We start from the raw sequence: 21,246 nt of genomic DNA, 5'->3' as shown, positions 1-21,246 counted from the left end.
TGGCATTTCCACTCACTACCAAATATGGTGATGAGAGGAAGCCCGGTGGCAGGCAGTGGGAGAAAATGGAGCGAGATGGATTTTGTCTGGCATTCGGCTAATTTTGTCATCGATGAAACATTTTATCTCCGTACAGTTTTCTGTTCCCAAAACTACAATCTGTTACAACAGAGTAGACTAAGTTTTGTAGACTTTCCCCTTTGCAAAGTAAAAAAAATGCGTTGTTTAGAAAGAGTGCAATGGCAAATTGAGTTGTTGCACACACACACTTCAGAGTAGGCGTTCCGTAGCGGAAATATGCAAATACATGCTAAAACACGCCAATAGGATCTCGCTAGCTTGTGCTTGGCTCTGCCCACCTCTTTGCTTTTTTCTGCCCATTATGATTAATTTGCTCCCATTGGAAATTACAGGCTGTGGTTTATCTTGGGTTAGTTATATTTGGTTTAGGTGTGGTCCTGGTTGACTGTTTAGGTGTATTGTGGTTGTGTCTGTGGGTTTGGTCATGCTTGATCCCCCCAGGACAGGGAAGTAACCTGCTGGTATTGTTTGGTAATGACGCCTGGGCCGGTAATGAACACTCAACGCCCCTCCTTTCCGCCTGGCAGGGTGAGCTCATGGAAGGCGCTCCCGCACACACATAGGCGTGCACACGTGAAATTAATCAATGCCACACACACACACACACACACACACACACACACACACACACACACACACACACACAGAACCCTTTTGGTTGTGACTGGGGTGTATGCTGCTGTTCCTCCCACTGTTTTACAGCAATTCACCACTCTGAGGCACTTACTGCAGACTGTGTGTGCGCGCACGCGTGTGTGTATGCGCGACGCTGATTCATTCCACGGATTTCAGAAAAATAATGTCTGTTTGGAAATGAAAATATTGGTGATCAATATCAGAGAAAGTTTTGTAATCTAAGTCTAATTGCTGCAAAAACATGTATAGCTATCAATTAAAAAGCCTGTATTCACCTTCGATAACAAACTGGAGAACAGAACTATGTCCCTTTGGTATATTATAAAGTTCTAAAAACAGAGATGTTTGACAGCGTTTGGATGTACTGAGCATACCAGACATTAGGAACACCTTCCTAATATTGAGTTGCACCCCCTTTTGCTCTCAGAACAGCCTCAATTAGTCGGGGCATGGACTCTACAAAGTGTCTGAAGCATAATGTTCATAATGTTTTGTATACTGAGTGTATGTTGATCATCTTGGATAATGTTTTGTATTTGTGTTGTTTGTGAAGTAGAGAAACAATTTTAAAAAATGAATTGTCAAAAAAAAGCCTCTAGCAAACTCCTTAAAAGGCCTGGAGTAAACATGTAATGTTTATGATTTGTGTATTTAAAATAGATATATGAAGTAGTTTATTTTAGACTGATGAAACCACCAACACGTCATTGGAAATCATGGGTGTGAGATGTTTTGACAGGGTGTTTCTTACTCAACGGTGTTACCAGTTAGAGAAGTCCATTTCTTGTTTTGAAATGAATGTCTTGTCTGTTTGACCCTGTGTGCATTTGTTTTGTGTGTGTGTGTGTGTGTGTGTGTGTGTGTGTGTGTGTGTGGACTACATGAGGACTTCTCCAACTAAGGCTGGACCTGACAAAGATCCACCTTGGATCCAAACATTGCTACTTTGACAAGGTGCAAATAGTAGCCAGACTTTTCCCTGTCTTTTTCCTCTCTAATACATTTTTTTAAATGTTGTATTTATTTCACCTTTATTTAACCAGGTAGGCTAGTTGAGAACAAGTTCTCATTTACAACTGCCACCTGGCCAAGATAAAGCAAAGCAGTTCGACACATGCAACAACACAGAGTTACACATGGAATAAACAAACATACAGTCAATAATACAGTAGAAAAAAGAGATCTGTATACAGTGAGTGCAAATGAGGTAAGATAAGGGAGGTAAGGCAATAAATAGGCCATGGTGGCGAAGTAATTACAATATAGCAATTAGACACTGAATGGTAGATGTGCAGAAGATGAATGTGCAAGTAGAGATACTGGGGTGCAAAGGAGCTAGATAAATAAATACAGTATGGGGATGAGGTAGTTGGATGGGCTATTTACAGATGGGCTATGTACAGGTGCAGTGATCTGTGAGCTGCTCTGACAGCTGGTGCTTAAAGCTAGTGAAGGAGATATGAGTCTCCAGCTTCAGTGATTTTTGCAGTTCGTTCCAGTCATTGGCAGCAGAGAACTGGAAGGAAAGGCGGCCAAAGGAGGAATTGGCTTTGGGCGTGACCAGTGAGATATACCAGCTGGAGCACGTGCTATGGGTGGGTGCTGCTATGGTGACCAGTGAGCTGAGATAAGGTGGGGCTTTACCTAGCAGGGTCTTGTAGATGACCTGGAGCCAGTGGGTTTGGCGACAAGTATGAAGCGATGGCCTGTGGGCCTCTCTCCCCCATTTTTGTGTTTGAATGTATGAAAGTCTTATTAGACTGTGTGAAGTGAGACATAACCTAGCTCTAACTAACCCATGTGTCTCTCTCTGTCTCTCCCCAGAGTTGTTGTATAACCTGACAGCTGGTCTCTCTCTGTCTCTCGCCAGAGTTGCTATATAACCTGACAGCTGGTCTCTCTCCTCTCTCCCCAGAGTTGTTGTATAACCTGACAGCTGGTCTCTCCTCTCTCCCCAGAGTTGTTGTATAACCTGACAGCTGGTCTCTCCTCTCTCCCCAGAGTTGTTGTATAACCTGACAGCTGGTCTCTCCTCTCTCCCCAGTGTTGTTGTATAACCTGACAGCTGATGTGGATAAGAGGCAGAGGAGCCAGTCTTCCAGAGTGTACTTTATTCAGAACGGAAACAATTTTTAAAAATGAATTGTCAAAAACAAAAGCCTCTAGCAAACTCCTTAAAAGGCCTGGAGTAAACATGTAATGTTTATGATTTGTGAATTTAAAATAGATATATGAAGTAGTTTATTTTAGACTGATGAAACCACCAACACGTCAATGGAAATCATGGGTGTGAGATGTTTTGACAGGGTGTTTATTACCCTTCTGTCTCTCCCCAGAGTTGTTGTATAACCTGACAGCTGGTCTCTCTCCTCTCAACCCAGAGTTTCTGTATAACCTGACAGCTTGTCTCTCTCTTCTCTCCCCAGAGTTGTTGTATAACCTGACAGCTGGTCTCTCCTCTCTCCCCAGAGTTGTTGTATAACCTGACAGCTGGTCTCTCCTCTCTCCCCAGAGTTGTTGTATAACCTGACAGCTGGTCTCTCCTCTCTCCCCAGAGTTGTTGTATAACCTGACAGCTGGTCTCTCTCTGTCTCTCCCCAGAGTTGTTGTATAACCTGACAGCTGGTATCTCCTCTCTCCCCATAGTTGTTGTATAACCTGACAGCTGGTCTCTCTCTGTCTCTCCCCAGAGTTGCTGTATAACCTGACAGCTGGTCTCTCTCCTCTCTCCCCAGAGTTGTTGTATAACCTGACAGCTGGTCTCTCCTCTCTCCCCAGAGTTGTTGTATAACCTGACAGCTGGTCTCTCCTCTCTCCCCAGAGTTGTTGTATAACCTGACAGCTGGTCTCTCCTCTCTCCCCAGAGTTGCTGTATAACCTGACAACTGGTCTCTCTCTTCTCTCCCCAGAGTTGCCGTATAACCTGACAGCTGGTCTTTCCTCTCTCCCCAGAGTTGTTGTATAACCTGACAGCTGGTCTCTCCTCTCTCCCCAGAGTTGTTGTATAACCTGACAGCTGGTCTCTCCTCTCTCCCCAGAGTTGTTGTATAACCTGACAGCTGGTCTCTCCTCTCTCCCCAGAGTTGTTGTATAACCTGACGGCTGGTCTCTCCTCTCTCCCCAGAGTTGTTGTATAACCTGACAGCTGGTCTCTCCTCTCTCCCCAGAGTTGTTGTATAACCTGACAGCTGGTCTCTCCTCTCTCCCCAGAGTTGTTGTATAACCTGATGGCTGGTCTCTCTCTGTCTCTCCCCAGAGTTGTTGTATAACCTGACAGCTGGTCTCTCCTCTCTCCCCAGAGTTGTTGTATAACCTGACAGCTGGTCTCTCCTCTCTCCCCAGAGTTGTTGTATAACCTGACAGCTGGTCTCTCCTCTCTCCCCAGAGTTGTTGTATAACCTGACAGCTGGTCTCTCCTCTCTCCCCAGAGTTGTTGTATAACCTGACAGCTGGTCTCTCCTCTCTCCCCAGAGTTGTTGTATAACCTGACAGCTGGTCTCTCCTCTCTCCCCAGAGTTGTTGTATAACCTGATGGCTGGTCTCTCTCTGTCTCTCCCCAGAGTTGTTGTATAACCTGACAGCTGGTATCTCCTCTCTCCCCATAGTTGTTGTATAACCTGACAGCTGGTCTCTCTCTGTCTCTCCCCAGAGTTGCTGTATAACCTGACAGCTGGTCTCTCCCCTCTCTCCCCAGAGTTGTTGTATAACCTGACAGCTGGTCTCTCCTCTCTCCCCAGTGTTGTTGTATAACCTGACAGCTGGTCTCTCCTCTCTCCCCAGAGTTGTTGTATAACCTGACAGCTGGTCTCTCCTCTCTCCCCAGAGTTGTTGTATAACCTGACAGCTGGTATCTCCTCTCTCCCCAGAGTTGTTGTATAACCTGACAGCTGGTCTCTCCTCTCTCCCCAGAGTTGTTGTATAACCTGACAGCTGGTCTCTCCTCTCTCCCCAGAGTTGTTGTATAACCTGACAGCTGGTCTCTCCTCTCTCCCCAGAGTTGCTGTATAACCTGACAGCTGGTCTCTCCTCTCTCCCCAGAGTTGTTGTATAACCTGACAGCTGGTCTCTCCTCTCTCCCCAGAGTTGTTGTATAACCTGACTGCTGATGTGGATAAGAGGCAGAGGAGCCAGTCTTCCAGAGTGTACTTTATTCAGAACGGAGCCCAGGTCAGCTTAATGAGCAACGAGCTCAGTCTGGACATCAACAGAGAGGATTGCCAACAGTACACTGCATATGTTAAGGTGAGTCCCTAGAAGTCGTTTATTGTTTGTCGCACTGCTGTGCTTTATCTTGGCCAGGTCACAGTTGTAAATGTGAACTTGTTCTCAACTGGCCTACCTGGTTAAATAAAGGTGAAATAAAATAAATAAATAAAATGCCCCTGGCTAATGTTTTTCAGCCAGGGGCTGCAAAGACGTCATTCAGCTTTTTCCCGGGTTCTGAGAGCCTATGGGAGCCGTAGGAAGTGTCACGTTACAGCAAAGATCCTACGTTTTCAATAAAAAGAGTCAAGAAGCCCAAGGAATGGTCAGAGAGGGCACTTCCTGTACAGAATCTTCTCAGGTTTTTGCCTGCCATATGAGTTCTGTTATACTCACAGACACCATTCAAACAGTTTTAGAAACTTTAGGGTGTTTTCTATCCAAAGCCAATAATTATATGCATATTCTAGTTTCTGGGCAGTAGTAATAACCAGATTAAATCGGGTATGTTTTTTATCCGGCCGTGTAAATACTGCCCCCTAGCCCTAACAGGTTTTAAGGTGATAGTATACTGTATGATGACTTCTCATCCAGAAAACATGTTTACAACTAGATATGATGTCATTAAGATGTCATGTGCCCTAATGTTGCCCTATTGGTCCCAGATAGCTGGTTCAGTTGGAGCTATTGTGTCCATGTCCACCACTGAACTCTTTCTCATGGCAACTGGGTTATTCAAGCAGTGTTTGTCAAGCTGTTTTCTTTCTGTTTGTTTTGATGTTCTGAAGCGACGTTCAATCTCCATAGCATCTCCAGTGGCAACTTCCATTCAGTCTTAATAGTTTTGACAGTCAAAACAATGTTTAAATTGTAGCCAAGGCAAACAAAACAAAGGTGAATCATATTGGCTATAATCATAGTTCCCTCATTTTTTTTCAGCACTGAGCAAATTTCAGGTCTGCTGAGCTCAAACTTCAACATTGTGAAAATTCTGTGCAACTTTCAACACGCGTTTACAGTGAACACTGAGGCTGAACCCACTTTAAGTTACAGTTATAACAGTGGCCAAGTATTCTACTGTGGCTATTTTATCATAATGTAGTCCTACCAGAGTGGCCTACAATCAATAACAATGGAGAAAAATGCATCCCGTAACATTCTATCATTCAGCCTACAGTAGCAGCAATGTGTGGTGTTCAATGTAGGCCTACATTACATGAGACTTTTGAAAACAACATGCACGGCTTGACATTAACCTGTTTATCCACTTCACCTTCAGACAAGGAGGTGACTGAAATGTGTTGTTTTACGCAAGAAACCACAAAATAAAATTAATCAGTCAAATTATGCTACCCTCTGCCTATTGGCTACTTAGTTTATTCAAGACTGTCTCAAAATACAACACTGTCCCTTTAAGACATAAAAAAAGCTCTTTACCTGACTCGCTTTTCAAAGATGGCTAGAAGTGCTCTTGTAGGAAGCAACCACTCCCCCATTGTTGTCTAGAAATGAGCTATAACTGTGCTAATAACTAATTAGCAAAGAATATTAACCAATGTGCACAGGTGGCTAAATGCAGCTCTCGCTTTGATCTCTGGCATATCTATTCGCGACCCCTCATACTGTAAACACAGTCCAGTTCAAAGTGAATGGCACAGATCCATATATGGCAATGGTCTATTTGCGTATTGGCCTACTGCAGCTCTGATTGGTTAAGAGTATGGGCCTGAGTCGTGGCTGTCAATGCAATAAAATCCTACTCTGATGCGCTCTGCCTACAACAAAATCTCTTGCACAGTTAGTTTTGCATACTAAGTCTTGCATCGTTTTTTTTTTCTTCAGTATGTTACATTGAAAGTGGCTAATATTGTGTTGATTCGAGCACAATTTCCACAGTGGAAATGTTGATAGTGTTAACTCAAGGGGAAAACTCTAGAAAGTTGAGTGAAGTTCAGTTTCGTGCTTCTCTGTGAGGGCTGATATTTCTTCTGCATGGCAGTCTGAGGGGAGCTGCGCGAAGCTTAGAGGGAACATTGGATATAATATATATTGGCTATAGATGTGTGTGCTTGCGTGTGAAAGTTCAACAGTTGTCTGGTTGAGTGGTTTTACCCTGCAGCTTGCTGGGTCAGGGCAAATGTGACATACAGGCAGTCATAACAGTTAAAACAACACAGTTTACTTTCTGACTGTGCTATCATCTCCAAATGGATAGAAACAGTAGGTGGTAGAGTAGCTATATTTCACAGACCACATAGATAAGTAGCTAAGGTGCAGGAAGATATGTGTCTTAAACTGGAAACTGAACCCTCCGCACGCTCACTGGTGGAGCCATGCAAATTTCTGTTATTTAATTTCCAAGCCTTCGGTCACCGTAGTAGACCTTTGTCACTATTGTCAGATAGTTTCAGTCAGAGCTCTAGACTAAGTTTTAATTACTGTAATTTGCATGCATCTTAATGTGCAGACAAGCTTCTTGTCTGGAGTAGGAACAGTAGAAAGTCACATAAATAGTAAGTTACTGTATCGTAACCTGCTGATTCAGAGGCAGCCTTAGAGTGGACCTCAGTATGTCCTGAGGCCTGAGGGCGTCCATGTATGTCTCACCTCCTGCTAATGGAGACCAGAGGTCCCACCCCACACGGAGCCAGTGCATTTCACTGTCATTCTCTACAGTGGACCCCAGGCTAATTTCTCCCTGGGAGGCTGAGCCTGACTGAACTCAATTCCATTCTATCCTTCTCGCACTCTCTCTGCCCCCTCCCCTCCCCAAACAGTCCTGGGTTCAAACACTATTCGAAAACACTTCAAGTACTTTATATGTGCTTGACTGAGCTTGCCTGGCTTAATGGACCAATAGAATAGTACACAAAACTGCAAACCCCGCCCATCTGGCACTCCAGGCAGGCTAAAGCAAATGCTCAAAGTGTTTGAAACATTTCGAATATATTTCGTGTTAGAATCCAGGTCTGCTACCCTGCCATACAGCCCATAGTGTTAGAACCCAGGTCTGCTACCCTGCCATACAGCCCATAGTGTTAGAACCCAGGTCTTCTACCCTGCCATACAGCCCATAGTGTTAGAACCCAGGTCTTCTACCCTGCCATACAGCCCATAGTGTTAGAATCCAGGTCTGCTACCCTGCCATACAGCCCATAGTGTTAGAACCCAGGTCTGCTACCCTGCCATACAGCCCATAGTGTTAGAACCCAGGTCTTCTACCCTGCCATACAGCCCATAGTGTTAGAACCCAGGTCTGCTACCCTGCCATACAGCCCATAGTGTTAGAACCCAGGGCTGCTACCCTGCCATACAGCCCATAGTGTTAGAACCCAGGTCTGCTACCCTGCCATACAGCCCATAGTGTTAGAACCCAGGGCTGCTACCCTGCCATACAGCCCATAGTGTTAGAACCCAGGGCTGCTACCCTGCCATACAGGCCATAGTGTTAGAACCCAGGTCTGCTACCCTGCCGTACAGCCCTGGGATGAGTATACCTCACTACATGATGTGAGAGACTTTGAACAACACATCATAACACCATTATGGAGCCTTTAACATCCAGTCTGTCCAGTGAAGTGGAGTTTGTGGAACTCCTAGATGACTATATACAGTAGTCATTGATAATTAGACACTTATGGTTGTTTCTCCTAATTGAACACTGTGACCAGACAGAGCATAAACTGTTAGCTTCAACTGTGACAATTGTAGGTATACACACAATAGATCAGCGATTTGAGGTATTGTAATGTTAATTCCCAAAGTAAATGTGGTCAACATCTTCTATACAGCAATATCTCTATTTTTGGCATCCCAAATCCCTTTATAGTGCACTACTTTTGACCAGAGTCCTATGGGGCGTAAATGCACTATAAAGGGAATAGGGTGCCATTTGGGACGAAGCCTCTATGTTTCTGGGTGTGCAGTAGTGTACTGTAGATTAGCGATCTGGTGCGTGCCACATACGTAACTAACTGGCATCTCTCTGTCTCGGTGTACTGTAATGTACTAGGTGGGATTAACACTCTTCCACTAAAGCTGAGAGTGGGATTCATCAGGCCAGAACCACATGTCACCATAGAATTGATCTGTGTAGTAGAATAGAATAGAAGAGCATAGAATATCATTGAATTCCCTTATGAGGGAATTTGTTAATGTAAAATAGTTTGATTAAGCAGAGATCAGAGGAACACTTGGTCTGGTTTGTGGAGTTAAATAGTGTTCGAATTGTGGTGCCAAAATTACACTTTCAAAATAACCTCTTGGTAATAGCATTCTTTCTAGTCAATGAACTAGTATTCAAAGGTGTGACATTTTTAATAACTTCCAATATTATAATAATATAACCTTTGGTGTTTATCTTTCTTTTTTAGGTAGTCAAAGGTGTGCATTACATTTATTAGATGTTCTTAACACCTTTTTCACACACACACACACACACACACACACACACACACACACACACACACACACACACACACACACATACACACACTCACATCTTGTGTGTGTAGAAATGTTGAGTTTGAATTGGCTTGCTGTCAGTTTGATGAAGTGTGTGTAAGCCCAGCCCATGTAAGCATGAGGTGTCTGGTAGTGTGGCTGTTTAGTCTAGCCAGGCTAGTAATGCTTATTGTTGGATTGAACAAGTAGATTTTCCTGCGTTTGTTGTGTGGCGTAAGAAACACACAATACTTCTATACAGTTCTATATATTAGTTGTTTACAGTTATATTCATTACTTCTGTACAGTTCTCTACATTAGCTGTTTACAGTTCTATTCATTACTTCTATACAGTTCTCTACATTAGTTGTATACAGTTCTCTACATTAGTTGTATACAGTTCTCTACATTAGTTGTATACAGTTCTCTACATTAGTTGTATACAGTTCTCTACATTAGTTGTATACAGTTCTCTACATTAGTTGTATACAGTTCTCTACATTAGTTTTATACAGTTCTATACGTTAGTTTTATACAGTTCTCTACGTTAGTTGTATACAGTTCTCTACGTTAGTTGTATACAGTTCTCTACGTTAGTTTTATACAGTTCTCTACGTTAGTTGTATACAGTTCTCTACGTTAGTTTTATACAGTTCTCTACGTTAGTTGTATACAGTTCTCTACGTTAGTTGTATACAGTTCTCTACGTTAGTTGTATACAGTTCTCTACGTTAGTTGTATACAATTCTCTACGTTAGTTGTATACAGTTCTCTACATTAGTTGTATACAGTTAAATACATTAGTTATATACATTAGTTGTATACAGTTCTATACATTCGTTCTATACATTAGTTCTATACAGTTAAATACATTATTGTATACCGTTCTATACTTTAGTTGTATACAGTTCTATACATTAGTTCTATACATTAGTTATATTCAGTTCTATACATTAGGTGTGTACAGTTCTATATGTTAGGTGTATAAATTATTATGTGGATTATAATGAATGAACATTTTTGTAGGCGTTGATCCATTTTTCACAGAAAATGATATGCGACAACAGTGATCTCATGAAGATAGCAGATCTGTATGTGGAAAAACTGTGTATCAGAGAGAGAAACAGATTAGTTTACACAGATGGATCTGATTTTGATTAAACAGTTGATCAATTCATCTTTAGTCAACATTTTCATCTAACATGTAATGGACTTAGACTTGACATCCTTACACACAGTGAACACATGGACTAACAAAGATTACACAACCCTACGTCTATCAGAGAAAAACACCAGAAATGATCACTCACTCAGTAAATCACATGACATTATGGAGCGCCAGTTCATTGATAGTGAAATCATATAATGTGTTTCATATTGATGTTTTGGGTGGCGGGGGAACGGCTGTGCAAAGGCATGCCAGAGTTCCAGACGAACTTTGTTTGGTTATTTGAGCTGAAATAAATGACACACTTCTTACTACAGTCAGACAGTCATACCTCACATTCTAGAGATGGACACCGGGGATGTTCTAATGGTGAATGATATGGGTGGTTGAAAGGACCAGGTGTGTGTGTGTGTGTGTGTGTGTGTGTGTGTGTGTGTGTGTGTGTGTGTGTGTGTGTGTGTGTGTGTGTGTGTGTGTGTGTGTGTGTGTGTGTGTGTGTGTGTGTGTGTGTGTGTGTGTGTGTGTGTGTGAGAGATTGGGATTGTGTGTGTGTGTGTGTGTGTGAGATTGGGATTGTGGGTCGGTGGGTGGGTGTGTGCGTGATTGTGGGTAGGTGTGTGTGTGCGTGTGATTGTGGGTAGGTGTGTGCGTGCATGCTGAATGATATCGGTGGTTGAAAGGACCAGGAGAGGTGTGTGTGTGTGCATGCATGCTGAATGATATGGTTGGTTGAAAGGACCAGGAGGGGTGTGTGTGCGTGCTGAATGATATGGGTGGTTGAAAGGAGCAGGAGTGGTGTGTGCGTGTGAGTAAGTGACTGATTTCAAGAGCTGAATTTTCTCCACCCTTAATTTTCAAGTGTCACATTCTCACATTCATTTTTGTGCAATTGGCACATCATCTCTTTGGTTGTCTCTCAGCTTACTGTACATCAGTTAACCTTGAAATGTATCATGAAATAGCTTGCAGGTTTAGCTCAGTGTTCATCTACTTTTTGCATCTGGATATTATACTAAACCTGGATATTATACTAAACCTGGATATTATACTAAACCTGGATGTTATACTAAACCTGGATATTATACTAAACCTGGATATTATACTAAACCTGGTTGTTATACTAAACCTGGAAATTATACTAAACCTGGATATTATACTAAACCTGGTTGTTATACTAAACCTGGTTATTATACTAAACCTGGTTGTTATACTAAACCTGGAAATTATACTAAACCTGGATATTATACTAAACCTGGTTGTTATACTAAACCTGGTTATTATACTAAACCTGGTTGTTATACTAAACCTGGATATTATACTAAACCTGGATATTATACTAAACCTGGTTGTTATACTAAACCTGGAAATTATACTAAACCTGGATATTATACTAAACCTGGTTGTTATACTAAACCTGGTTATTATACTAAACCTGGATATTATACTAAACCTGGATATTATACTAAATCTTAAGCACTCGTTGTCTTCGAGGACAGAGCTGGACCAGCATATGCTGTACTTTTGACAGCTAGTCTAACTTGTTGTGATATGGCCATCAACTACCAATCTACCATTGAAATGAGATGACTGGAACGGACAAAACCCTTCATCCTATTTACTATGTATACTACACACAGGATGGGATGTTACAACGTTTTAGCTTTAACCTATCTCTACCCCCCATCTCCACCAGTTGTCAGGCTGGAGGTCGCCTTTCTGCGTCACTATGGCGTCTTCACTTTATTTTAGTGTTGACAGACAGATGCCCAAGTTTCACCCAGAAGAAGCTCCAAGGTCCAACCATCATAATAGATTGATGGGCTTATAAATAAAGTAGAGCCTGGACACTGCTACAAGATATTTAATATTGCCAGCCAAGGCAAAGTTATTATGGGATGTACTGGGGACATATAGGGCAGAGAGAGTGGACATTAGGCCAGGAATGTGGGGCACCAAGAGCAGTTCCTAGACAACTGTTAGGGGGCTGGGCTTGAGCTTCGTGTCTTAATAAGTGTCTTTGTCGCACTGCTTTGCTTTATCTTGGCCAGGTTACAGTTGTAAATGAGAACTTGTTCTCAATTGTCCTACCTGGTAAAATAAAGGTGAAATAAAAAAAAAGAAAGATCCTCCTTAGAGACTGTAATGGACCTAATAGCTTACTACGCTAGCTAGCTATACCACTCTTTAATGACCGCAAATGGCAGTGGCCCTTGTCACAGGTTCACGACACATACTGTATTCATACCGCCACAGGGCTGTGAGATGGGCTTGTTGAAGCATAAATATGCATATGAGTGAAGTACTCCCTCCACTTCTGTACCCGAGCAATATTAAAACACTGAGAGACTGACTCCCAGAGACACCCCTGCCTACCACACACTATGAGACTGAGAACATCAGCCATGCCACTGGCACGTTCCTAGCCAGAGCCAGAGCCACACGGTACCACCACTACCACACTGCATGCTTTGTTGGCCTCCTTATACAGTTCTGCAGCAGTAAGACATGTTCAATTCCCTCGATGCCATTCCACTGGTTTCATTTACCGCTGGCCAAGAAAGCTGATATAATAACTCACACACACACTTAAACACCAACATACACACACACACACACACACACACACACACACACACACACACACCAACATACACACACACACACACACCAACATACACACAAACACGGAGAGAAAGCTGATACAATGAATGGACAGGGCAGGAGGAAGAAAATAGCATCCAGCTGGTTTCTGTTAAAACAAGGCAGCACCACTCTATTTATAAAGCATAGGATGGAAAAATATTAAAACCCATAGAGGCTGTCTCTCTATTCCCTATATAGTGCACTACGTTTGACCAGGATTTATATAGGAAATAGGGTGTCATGTGGGACGTAGTCAGAGCAGAGGAGTGTAGGCTACAGAAATAAATACAGTGGAAACATGGAATGAATCCTGTTCTTGGAATATAGCCTTTGATAAAAATGCATGGCTGCAAGTATCTGGCTGGACAGTATCGAGCTGATTAGGCAATATTACAGCACTAGATTTTAGCATACTAATGTTAAGGATTTCTCATGTGGGTTTGACAGCATTGACTGGGTCATTCTAATCTCAGTCACAGTCTGATTTATTTTGTAAGGTGACACATCAAATACTACATTAAAGGGATACTTTGGGAATTTGGCAATGAGGCCCAATTTGGCAATGAGACTACTTCCTCAGAGTAACTCGTAGATACCATTTGTATGTCTCTGTATCCAGTAGGAATGAAGTTAGAGGTAGTTTCGCAAGCCTAAGTCTATGGTACAGTACATGAACAAAGGTATGAGGACACCTGCTCGTCAAACATCTTATTCCAAAATCATGGCCATTAATATGAAGTTGGTCTCCCCTTTGCTGCTATAACAGCCTTCAATCTTCTGGGAAGGCTTTCCACTAGATTTTGGAACATTGCTGTGGGGACTTGCTTCCATTCAGCCACAAGAGCATTAGTGAGGTTGGGCACTGATGTTGGGCAATTAGGCCTGGTTCACAGTTGGCGTTCCAATTCATCCCAAAGGTTTTCGATGGGGTTGAGGTCAGGGCTCTGTGCAGGCCAGTCAAGCTCTTCCACACCGATCTCGGCAAACCATTTCTGTATGGACCTCGCTTTGTGCACAGGGAAATGTCATGCTGAAACAGGAAAGGGCCTTCCCCAAACTGTTACCACAAAGTTGGACACACAGAATCATCTAGAATGTCATTGTATGCTGTAGCGTTAAAATTTCCCTTCACTGGAATTAAGGGGCCTAGCCCGAACCATGAAAAAAACAGCCCCTGACCCTTATTCCTTCTCCACCAAGCTTTGGCACTATGCATTGGGGCAGGTAGCGTTCTCCTGGCGTCCGCCAAACCCAGATTCGTCCATCAGACTGCCAGATGTTGTAGCGTGATTCATCACTCCAGAGAACACGTTTCCACTACTCCTGAGTCCAATAGTGGTGAGCTTTACACCACTCCAGCCGGCGCTTGGCATTGCGCATGGTGATCTTAGGCTTGTGTGCGGCTGCTCGGCCATGGAAACCCATTTCATGAAGCTCCCGACAAACAGTTATTGTGGTGACGTGGCTTCCAGAGACGCTTGGACAGGATCTGATGTGTGTTTTCTGATAACAGGCTGTGGTTAAAGTTCTGGCCATTAAAATGTTACTAGAAAGGAGGATAGCCTATAGCTTCTGAACAAATGGTTATGGTGAACAGGGGGTACAGAGGGCTGAATGCTTTACATTGGGCCTCTCGCTCTCTCTTTCCCCAAGCTAGAACAGGATTAAATGAGGTGTGTATATGCATGTGTTATATTAGTCTGTGATTATAACTCAGTATTTATCACCTGCCTCCAGGCTGGTCTCCTATGGGGCCATGGGAACACTGAAAGACTGAGTCAGTTCAACCACACACACCCAGCCTCGACCCTGGCTCCGACCCCAGCTCTACTTCTTATCTACACTGGCTACTTACCCTGGCTCTACTTCTTCTCTACCCTGGCTCCACACCCTGGCTCCAACACCCAGCTCTACTTCTTCTCTACCCTGGCTCCACACCCTGGCTCCGACCCCAGCTCTACTTCTTATCTACCCTGGCTACTTACCCTGGCTCTACTTCTTATCTACCCTGGCTACTTACCCTGGCTCCAACACCCAGCTCTACTTCTTCTCTACCCTGGCTCCACACCCTGGCTCCAACACCCAGCTCTACTTCTTATCTACCCTGGCTACTTACCCCAGCTCTACTTCTTATCTACCCTGGCTACTTACCCTGGCTCGACTTCTTATCTACCCTGGCTCCAACACCCACCTCTACTTCTTATCTACCCTGGCTACTTACCCCAGCTCTACTTCTTATCTACCCTGGCTACTTACCCTGGCTCTACTTCTTATCTACCCTGGCCCCACCCTGGCTCTACTTCTTACCTACCCTGGCTCCACATCCCAGCTCTACTTCTCTACCCTGGCTACTCACCCTTGCTCTACTTCTTATCTACCCTGGCTCCACACCCCAGCTCTACTTCTTATCTACCCTGGCTACTCACCCTGGCTCCGATCCTGGCAACTCACCCTGGTTGTTGCTTGAAGCGCATACTCCTGCTATCACAATACTGTGTTTCCTGTATGTAGACGGGGTCTGGCCTATGGGGAATATAATTAAAACATGCACACATCAGAGATTTATTTAATGTACGGCACAGCAGACCTGGGTTCAACTAGTATTCTAAGAGATTTTAAATATTTTATCTGTGTTTGATTGTCCCTGCCTGTTGCAATGGAATGGAAGAAATGTCCCAAAATGGCAAAATATGCCCACCTGGCACTCTAGGCAAGCTAAAGCAAACCCACAAATAACTCAGGTCTGGAATGCACTACAGCCAGTGCCCTGGCCCCATTATACAGCAGTTGTGAAAGATTTATATCTATCTGCGAACAAAACACAGTGCTAAGTGACTGTTGTTCAAATGTTCCAAAATAATGGATTCAAGAATAACAATGAATGTCCCAGTAAAAGTGTCCCTAACAGGCTTTTGACCAAATCAACTGCAGGCTACAGGAAGCATCTGGAGCGCTCTTCAGTCAGTCACCAGAATGGGAGAGAGCTCTGACAGACAGGGCTGAGCCAGGCTGGATACATGTTAAAACAATACCCAACATATCTGCTTATCCCTATCCACTGCTATCTGGTACTCCCTTTGATATGGTATCAGAAGTTCTTTGTTTGCCATATGTATGGATAATGTGGTGATCTGCATCCACCCAACCAGGTTTAGAAAAGGTGCAGGAGATAATTACACATTTGTTGCTGTAATTTGAAATCATTTTTTTTCTCACAAAGAGCTTTGGTCTGTAAAACTAATGTAATTGTCCAATCAGATGCAGAGAAGTGGAAATCAAAAGCTTCCTTTTTATGTTTCGAATAGTCATTGTCAAGATGACACAGAAAGTTGATCTCTCAAAGACAGGAAGTCTTCAACCTTCAGGAAGTCTTCAAACTCTCTTGTTGTACATTCAAAACTGCAACAAAGAACGTAATTAGCTACCATTTGATATAGAATTCGGTTACACTTATTTTTTAAAGCCTACATGTGTAAAGCTTTATAATGTTGAGTGCCAAGTTTAGGTCTTCCCTGTGGCTCAGTTGGTAGAGCATGGTGTTTGCAACGCCAGCATGGTGTGTGCAACGCCAGGATTGTGGGTTCGATTCCCACGGGGGGCCAGTACAAAAAAAAATGTAACAAAAAAATGTATGAAATGTATGCATTCACTACTGTAAGTCGCTCTGGATAAGAGCGTCTGCTAAATGACTAAAATGTAAATGTAATGTTAAAGTGCGTTGTAAGACTTGTTTGTTGGTCAACATAAACACCAACACCCCCTGGACAAGTTTGACCTAAACCCTCACAATAGTAACTGTATTAACTTCACATACTGAGCAGTATAATCAGAAAATAATTGCAGAGCCGTAGGATGTCCTTCCTAGTTCCAGCCTCATACCACTACAGCTATGGTCAGTGATGGAGAGAAACAGATAGCAGGGAGTCTTCCTTTAAGTTATTAAGGTGTTACGACTGTGTGATCACGCTCTCCGTAGCCGATGTGAGCAAGACCTTTAAACAGGTCAACATTCACAAGGCCGCGGGGCCAGACAGATTACCAAGACTTGTACTGCAAGCATACACTGACCAACTGGCAAGTGTCTGAACTGACATTTTCAACCTCTCCCTGACTGAGTCTGTAATACCAACATGTTTCAAGCAGACCACCTGTTCCCAAGAACACTAAGGAACCTGCCTAAATGACTACGTCTGTAGCCATGAAGTGCTTTGAAAGGCTGGTCATGGCTCACATCAACACCATTATCCCAGAAGACTTAGACCCACTCCAATGTGCATACCGCTCCAACAGATCCACAGATGATGCAATCTCTTAAACCATAGTGCCCTCAAAGCTCATCACTAAGCTAAGGACCCTAGGACTAAACACCTCCCTCTGCAACTGGATCCTGGACTTCCTGACGGGCCACCCCCAGGTGGTAAGGGGGGGGAACAAGACATCCGCCACGCTGATCCTCAACACAGGGGCCCCTCAGGGGTGCTTGTTCAGTCCCCTCTTGTACTCCCTTTTCACTCATGACTGCATGGCCAGGCACGACTCCAACACCATCATCAAGTTTGCCAATGACACAACAGTGGTAGGCCTGATCACCGACAATGATGAGACAGCCTATAGGGAGATCAGAGACCTGGCCATGTCGTGCCAGGACAACTTCCTCTCCCTCAACGTGATCAAGACAAAGGAGATGATTGTGGACTACAGGAAAAGTAGGACCGAGCACGCCCCCATTCTCATCGATGGGGCTGTAGTGGAGCAGGTTAAGTGCTTCAAGTTCCTTAGTGTCCACATCACCAACAAACTATCATGGTCCAAACACACTAAGACAATCGTGAAGAAGGCACGACAAAGCCGATTCCCCCTCAGGTTACTGAAAAGATTTGGCATGGGTCCTCAGATCCTCGAAAGGTTCTACAGCTGCACCATCGAGAGCATCCTGACTGGTTGCATCACTGCCTGGTATGGCAACTGCTCGGCCTCCGACCGCAAGGCACTACAGAGAGTAGTGCATACGGCCCAGTACATCACTTGGGCCAAGCTCCCTGCCATCCAGGACCTCTATACCAGGCGGTGTCAGAGGAAGGCCCTAATAATTGTCAAAGACTCCAGCCACCCTAGTCATAGACTGTTCTCTCTGCTACCGCACGGCAAGCGGTACCAGAGTGCCAAGTCTAGGTCCAAAAGGCTTCTTAACAGCTTCTACCCATAATCGAAGTGCTACCCAGACCCCTCTTTACGCTGCTGCTGCTCTCTGTTTATAATCTATGCATAGTCACTTTAACTTTACCTACATGTACATATTACCTCAATTACCTCAACTAACCGGTGCCCCCGCAAATTGACAATGTACCAGTACCCCCTGTATATAGCCTCGCTTGTTATTTTACTGCTGCGGTTCCATTATTTGTAACTTTTATTTTCCATTTTCTACTTATCTATTTTTTACTTATCACTTTTTTTTCTTAACTTCTTAAAGCATTGTTGGTTAAGGGCTTGTCTTGTAAGCATTTCACTGTAAGGTCTACAGCTGTTGTATTTGGCATGTGACAAATACAATTTGATTTGATGGACTTATTGATGAAGCCGGTGACTGAGGTGGTATACCCTTTCAATTCCATTGGATGAATGGAGACAGTTGAAACACAGCTGGGATTCATAAAGAGACACACACACACACACACACACACTCACACACACACACACACACACACACACACAGGTTTTCTGTGTCTCTGTGTGTGTGTGTGTGTGTGTGTGTGTGTGTGTGTGTGTGTGTGTGTGTGTGTGTGTGTGTGTGTGTGTGTGTGTGTGTGTGTGTGTGTGTGTGTGCGCCTTTATGAATCCCAGCTGTGTTTTAACTGTCTCGGGTCCTGAATACCTTCTACATGATGTGACCGAGCTCATTAAGGTTTACTGTAACACACACACACACACACACACACACACACACACACACACACACACACACACACACACACACACACACACACACACACACACACACACACACACACACGGGCCATTGTTTCAGAAAGCAATTAAACCATTCCCGATCATATTCTCTTATGCCCATAAGCAGAAAGGTGATGTATGTAAGCATGTGAACTTCAGGACCTGCATCTAAACATTTATTTACATTTTTAGATAACAATGAATATGTTCACATGGACAGCAGGGACCTGATCCAAGATCAGCACTCCTACTCTAAAACGCTTTATAAATACACCCCGGGGCTGATTGGAGCAGTAGTTCCCATCTGTGAGTATTGTTTGACATTTATCTTTATAGCTGTTAGGTTTTAATGTACCTACATGACAGAAATGGCTAATTACTCTACTGTACATCATGGCTAATATTACTGTACATGTTACCTACCGGTATTCTTTTAGATGATAATGATGACATGAAAGCGAACATATTCCATACTCATAGATCAAGAGTTGAAATGTGTTTGTGACATTTGTAGCTGTTAGGTTTCAATGTACCTACACAACATTTATCTTTATAGCTGTTAGGTTTTAATGTACCTACACAACATTTATCTTTATAGCTGTTAGGTTTTAATGTACCTACATGACATTTATCTTTGTAGCTGTTAGGTTTCAATGTACCTACATGACATTTATCTTTATAGCTGTTAGGTTTTAATGTACCTACATGACATGTATGTTTATAGCTGTTAGGTTTTAATGTACCTACATGACATTTATCTTTGTAGCTGTTAGGTTTCAATGTACCTACATGACATTTATCTTTGTAGCTGTTAGGTTTCAATGTACCTACACAACATTTATCTTTATAGCTGTTAGGATTTAATGTACCTACATGACATTTATCTTTATAGCTGTTAGGTTTTAATGTACCTACATGACATGTATGTTTATAGCTGTTAGGTTTTAATGTACCTTCATGACATTTATCTTTATAGCTGTTAGGATTTAATGTACCTACATGACATGTATGTTTATAGCTGTTAGGTTTTAATGTACCTTCATGACATTTATCTTTATAGCTGTTAGGTTTTAATGTACCATGTGACATTAATCTTTATAGCTGTTAGGTTTTCATGACAAATGTCACAAACACATAAAGATAAATGTCATGTAGGTACATTAAAACCTAACAGCTATAAAGATAAATGTCATGTAGGTACATTAAAACCTAACAGCTATAAAAATAAATGTCATGTAGGTACATTAAAACCTAACAGCTATAAAGATAAATGTCATGTAGGTACATTAAATCCTAACAGCTATAAAGATCAGTGCTGGATATACCTGATACCGTACTGGTCTTTTAGAAGACAGATACATTTTTCAGAGGCTCATTTTATCGTGTGTGTCTATGTTGGTATGGCATCTATCCAGTTTAAAATCCTCTGTCCATCAGTCGGTGTGATGTGTTTGGTGAAAACAAGAGTCATGCATCAGGAATGAGAACCCGTCCTTGATTTATTATGGGGTTCAAGTTGGTGCGTAAACCTGGAGTGCGTTTCTTCTTCCAACACCAGAGTAGAATATCCTCTCCTCAGTCCACTGGAGTAGAAGTGTAGAGTGAGGATCTATGCCAAGGCTGGACCTCAAGATAACTGCGGAACATTAAAAAGATACTCACATTCCAACAAATTTCTGGAAGGAAGAAATGTTCAGTGGCTGATGTTGAATGGTAACAATTAATGTAAAAGTACTGAGATGTCATGATAAAAACCTGCTTCACTTGTAGGTTAGAAGTAGAGCCATTGTGAGAAGAATAACATCTCCTCCTCCTCATCCTCCACTGCCACACTACTATCCCTTGGTCTCTCTAACCGCTACTCTTTCTTTCTCACCCTCTATCTTTCCCAGTTGTCTCTCTCTTGCGCTCACTATCGCACTCTCTCTCTTGCGCTCTCTCTCTCCTGCTCTCTCACACTCTCTCTCTCTGGCTGTCACTCTCCCTTGGCCCCAGTGATGTACTGGGGCGTATGCACTACCCTCTGTAGTGCCTTGCGGTCAGAGGCCGAGCAGTTGCCTTTTCAGTCTAGTTGTGCCCTCTTCATGACTGTGTTGGTGTGCTTGGACCATGTTAGTTTGTTG

General features: G+C 43.1%; 1 protein-coding gene across 1 annotated transcript in view; it reads left to right on the top strand.

Annotated features, from left to right (window-relative positions):
- Positions 1 to 21,246, top strand: part of LOC106610997 (integrin alpha-9) — a 161,202-nt gene that overhangs the window by 59,140 nt on the left and 80,816 nt on the right. Inside the window, exon 15 of the mRNA XM_082978367.1 lies at positions 4,799 to 4,959. Within this exon, the coding sequence (XP_082834493.1) occupies positions 4,799 to 4,959 (161 nt within the window). The remainder of the gene's footprint in view (positions 1 to 4,798; positions 4,960 to 21,246) is intronic.

The sequence above is a fragment of the Salmo salar genome, chromosome 01 (assembly GCF_965601325.2).
Source record: "Salmo salar chromosome 01, fSalSal1, whole genome shotgun sequence".
NCBI classification, from domain to species: Eukaryota; Metazoa; Chordata; class Actinopteri; order Salmoniformes; family Salmonidae; genus Salmo; species Salmo salar.
This window is presented reverse-complemented; position numbering and strand designations above follow the sequence as displayed.